Source organism: Oratosquilla oratoria, chromosome 7, assembly GCF_046742065.1.
Source record: "Oratosquilla oratoria isolate Oo_2021 chromosome 7, ASM4674206v1, whole genome shotgun sequence".
In the NCBI taxonomy this organism is placed as follows: Eukaryota; Metazoa; Arthropoda; class Malacostraca; order Stomatopoda; family Squillidae; genus Oratosquilla; species Oratosquilla oratoria.
In genome coordinates this window covers 84,268,431-84,273,430 of record NC_134783.1, presented here as the reverse complement: position 1 = coordinate 84,273,430, position 5,000 = coordinate 84,268,431, and the positions used below count along the sequence as shown (strand labels likewise).

Genomic DNA, 5,000 nt, shown 5'->3' with positions numbered 1-5,000 from the left:
GTGGACGATCTCGATGTGTCTGTGTTCACCTCCCCTCCGGACATGTCTCTCAACCTGCTGGAAGTGCCCACCACCAACTGGCGCACTTCCGGCTCGTCGGGGCCCTCCTCACTCGCCTCCTCCTCTTCCGACCTCTCCACCACGGGTCTTCACAGGCGACGACAGGTTTGTATCGTGGAGACTTTTGTTGTTCTTTTTCCTTTCTCCTCCTCCTCCTCCTCCTCCTCCTCCTCATTATCATCATCATCATCATCATAACCATCCTCATCCTCATCCTCATCGTCTTGCTCATCCTCATCCCCATCGCCCTCCATCTCCTACTCATCGTCCTCCTCCTCCTCCTCCTCCTCCACGTACACAGTTAAATAGAATCGTATGACGATTGTTAGAACATATACTAGAACGTCACATAGTTCGATAAAGGGCACACACACACACACAAAATCATCGGTCCGTTTTGTGAGGAAGTTAAACTTTGGCTGAATCAGCTGATCAGTGTTTTTCCTTGATGAACCCCATCCTTTCCGAATGGCACCCTTCGTTGTATCCTGTCACCAGAATTCATCCCCTAAAGTGATAATGTTATGGTAATGAGAGTTGTTTGTCTGTAGAGGAGAGAGACTATTCTTAGAAATCTGTGTGGTGGTTGCGAAGATGTCATGTGCGTAAGTAAGCATATATGTACGTATGTATGCTTGTCTGTGTGTACGTATATTCTTAGGTATGGAATACATGGTCTAAGGTGTAACAGTGAAACCGTCAGAGATTAGTTAGGATTCACGATAAACTCTTGTGCTCAAAAGAACCAGGGCGATCCTCTATAAGGGTGTTATCATATTGGGCTTGAGTTCATCTGAGTAATATCGACCATGTTATTTTTCAAATTTTCGAATATCAAATTATCATTCCGTCATATTTAGCAAAGCTGAATGATGAACTAAGACATTGCAATCCTATACGAATGTTAGACATACTGTTGAAATATTCTTAGAGAAGATATCTGTAAGTGAAGTTTTATACTATTTATTAAAACGGAGGTCGGAATTAGGATGTGTGAGGAAAAATAGCCCAATGTGATAACCCCTTTACTCCAACAGAAAGTGAAAATTGTGATCTCTAATAATAAGTCTTCGCCAAATTGAAGTAAATACATGGTTTTTGTGGTCCATGGTGTATCCATTGTCATCAAATGATGAGAGAGAACTCATTATAAGTTCACTAAATATATTCAGTTCAGAATGGGAAGTCACACCGTCCACAATAAATGTCACGGCTTCATCCTCGGTGGATGATGATGCAAGAGCTTGTTGTTTGATAGAAAAAAAAAAAAATCTTGAAGTTCCTCACCGTTCTGAATGGCGGGTAGTCACTGTCAAGAGTAAATTTATTAAGATTCTTATAAATATGAGAGCGTGAATACACCGCGAGGCGCTTCATAGGTTTCCTCTGCTCCTTCAATGAAATCAGACTGGAATCCTCCTCCTCCTCCTCCTCCTCCTCTTCCTCTTCTTCCTCCTTATCCGTGGGGAGGAAGAGGAAGACCGGTAGACCTTCGCGGTCAGATCAAGGTCAACCGACCTTCACAGTGACCTTAGAAGTCTTTGTTGGTTTCATTTAAATCGTCTGACGTTAGCTAGATGTTAATCCTTCACCTTCCCTCCGTTAAGGAGACGCCCCAGAACTGAATAAAAACGAATGTGGTACGTTTTTTTTGGTGTTGATCCCACTCACTGGGTTCCCGTCTCCTCAAGAGAGAGACAACACTCGATGAAGGAGGAGACGAAGGGGACGCCCGCAGACCAAAGTTATTTAGAATGGGAGGGGTGTCTGCATGGAAGCTTGCTCCTCGGAGAGACCCACGTGGGGAGTGGCGATGGCGGTATGGTGCCAACAATTGGTGAGGAATGACACTTGCGTAAGGGCACATTTTAACGCTGAATATAGTCGTTTGGGGTGAGCCAGAACATAACTCATGAGGCTGAAAGTTTGGTTGACATCCCCTACGGCCCAGGGTCACGAACCAATCGTTTGTTTCGTGATTCGTCTCCACTTTGGAAAAAGAATACTGATCACTTTTCGATTCTGTTCTTCGTCCTTTCTGTGGTTCTTCTCGAATCTCTCTTCGACCACCTGTGTAACTTCATCTATATATTGTTCCCAAGGATAGAAGCGCTGGTTATTGCTGATAAGATATTCAACTGAAATGGACCGACGGACTGAGTAACTAGTGATCGTGACCGGTTTCTTGGAGGCCGCGGGCTTTCTGTAAGAGAGAACAGTTGAAACGAGTTGGCGACAAGTAAATCAGTAAAGTGTATCGGTTTGTCATGTAGGTTGGTTGCTTTCTTCTCTTTCTCTCTTTCTCTCTCTTTCTCTCTCTCTCTCTCTCTGTCTCTCTCTCTCTCTCTCTCTCTCTCTGTCTCTCTCTCTCTCTCTCTTGCTCATACACATACAATACTGCATGTCGTTACTATTCCCATTGAGCAAGTGCATGTATGTGTGTGGTATGCATAAGATCACAGCATTACCCATAGACCGGAGCTCTCATTCAGATGGAAAATAACTACCGATCACAGATTCGGTTCATTATCAAAGGCGTCTCTCTCTCCCCATCTCTCTCTTTCTCCCCCTCTCTCTCTCTCTCTCTCTCTCTCTCTCTCTCTCTCTCTCTCTCTCTCTCTCTCTCTCTCTCTCTCTCTCTCTCTCTCTCTCTCTCTCTCTCTCTCTCTCTCTCAGACACACACACTCGACTCAATGGCGCAGTGGTTAGATTTCCAAGCCGCCACTACGGCGATTCGGGTTCGAATCCCGCCCAGGGCTGAAACCATTTCAGTATCACTACACTGCGAGTCGTTACTCCCACTCTGATGGGCGGGGAGTTGGGTGTGTGTGTACGTGTAAGATCACAGCATTACCCATAGATCGGTCATATATGAGCTCTGAGCTTTCTTCCGGGATGGAAATAGCTGTCGATCACGAGTCCAACACGTGATCCAAGATCATGGTGAATCACACACACACACACACACACACACACACACACACACACACACACACACACACACACACACACACACACACACGGCATGCTGGTGTAGCGGACAGCGTCACGATCAAATGAGATGGATGTGTGCGTTTGTGTTATAGCTCTGAAGCTTTCATCCGGGATGGTAATTGCTGTCGATCACGAGTCTAGCACGTGACCCAAGACCACACACGCGCATACACAAATGCTTTGAATGATAATGGGAAAAATACACACATATATGCACATGCATGCACATTCCTCGACGTCCTCTTTTGTTTCCCAGGAGACCCCCAATGTGTACATTTGACCTCACGATCTCGGCTGCACTTGCGCGAATGTGCTTGTTCTTCAGTGCATCGAGAACAAGTGTCGAGTTCGAGTAGATAGTGTATTTCAAGTACCCAGGTTTCTCCATCTTCTATTTCTTCTTCTTCCTCTTCCTTCTTTCCTCTTTCCTCCTCTCCAGTCTTTTCCTTCTCGTTCTTTTTCTTCTTCACTTCCTCTCCCTCCTTCTCTCTCCCTCTCTCCCTCCTTCCTTCCCCCTCTCTCCTTCCTTCCCTCCCCCTCTCTCCGTCCTTCCCTCCCCCTCTCTGTCCTTCTCTCTTCCTCTCTCCTTCTCTCCCTCCTTCCTTCATTCTTTCTCCCTTCTTCATTTCCTCTCCTCCTCTTTCCCCTCTCTCCTTCCTTCCCTCCCCCTCTCTCCGTCTTTCTCTCTCCCTCTCTCCCTCTCTCCCTCCTGTCTCCCTTCTTCTTTACCCTCCTCCTCTCTCCCTCCTCCCCTCCCCCACCTCTCTCTCTCTCTCTCTCTCTCTCTCTCTCTCTCTCTCTCTCTCTCTCTCTCTCTCTCTCTCTCTCTCTCTCTCTCTTTCTCTCTTTATCTCCACACATCCATCTTCCCTCCCTCCCTCTTCCTCACACTCAGGGCTGTGTCGATTCTCCCTCTTCCTCTTTTGTCTTTCCTCTTTCCTCCTCTCTATTCTTTTCCTTCTCGTTCATTTTCTTCACTTTCTCTCTCTCCCTCCTTCCCTCCCCCTCTCTCCCTCCTTCCCTCCCCCTCTCTCCCTCCTTCCCTCCGTCTCTCTCCCTTCTTCTATCACCCTCCTCCTGCCTTCCTTCTCCCACCTCCCCCTCTTTCTATTCATCTTCCCTCCCTTCCTTCCTCCCTGCCTCCCTCTTCCTCACTCAGAGCTGCGTCGACCCTCCCTCTTCTTTTTTCTTTATTCCTCTCTTGTCTTTTCCACCTCGTCCATATTTTCCTCACTCTCACTGTCTCCCTCCTTCCCTCTCACTCTCTCCTTCCTTCCCTCTCACTCTCTCCTTCCTTCCTTCCTTCTCTCTCCCTCCTTCCCTCCCTCTCTCACTCCTTCCCCCTATCTCTCTCCTTTCTTTCCTCCTCTTTCACTTCTTCCCTCCCCCTCCTTCTCTCTTCCTTCTTTCCTCCCCTCCTCCTCTCTCCCTTCTTTCCTCCCCTCTTCCTCTCTCCCTTCTTTCCTCCCCTCTTCCTCTCTCCCTTCTCCCCTCCACCCCCCCCTCTCTCTCTCTCCCTTTCTATCTATCTCTCTCCATCCATTCATCCCGTCTATCCATCCATCAGTCTCTTCCCTCCCTCCTTCCCTCCCTCGCTCTTCCTCACTCATTCTCTTCCTCACTCATTCTCTTCCTCACTCATTCTCTTCCTAACTCGTTCTCTCTTCATCACTCGTTCTCTCTTCATCACTCATGCTCCTTTCTCACTCATTCTCTTCCTCACACTCACCCTCTTTCTTTCCATCCATCCCTCCCTCCCTCCCTTCCTCCCAGGCTCACTTCATCTATCCATCACTTCCCTCTCCTGAATCCCCTCCTCCCACACCACCACCACCACCACCACCACCTCTGCGAGCTCCATTCCACCTGCCGGCTCCGGGGCTATGGGCTGGCCCCGCCTAGGGCGCTCTGATTGCCGAAGGTGATCCGGTGCGCACGTGAGTTC

At 48.1% G+C, this 5,000-nt stretch overlaps 1 protein-coding gene across 2 annotated transcripts in view; it reads left to right on the top strand.

Annotated features, from left to right (window-relative positions):
* The window catches only part of LOC143027243 (solute carrier family 2, facilitated glucose transporter member 1-like), a 439,287-nt gene that overhangs the window by 1,088 nt on the left and 433,199 nt on the right, over nucleotides 1–5,000 (top strand). For both annotated transcript variants that reach the window (XM_076188499.1, XM_076188498.1), the window contains exon 2: nucleotides 1–165. This exon is cut by the window's left edge and continues 533 nt beyond it. In XM_076188499.1, the coding sequence (XP_076044614.1) occupies nucleotides 1–165 (165 nt within the window). The remainder of the gene's footprint in view (nucleotides 166–5,000) is intronic.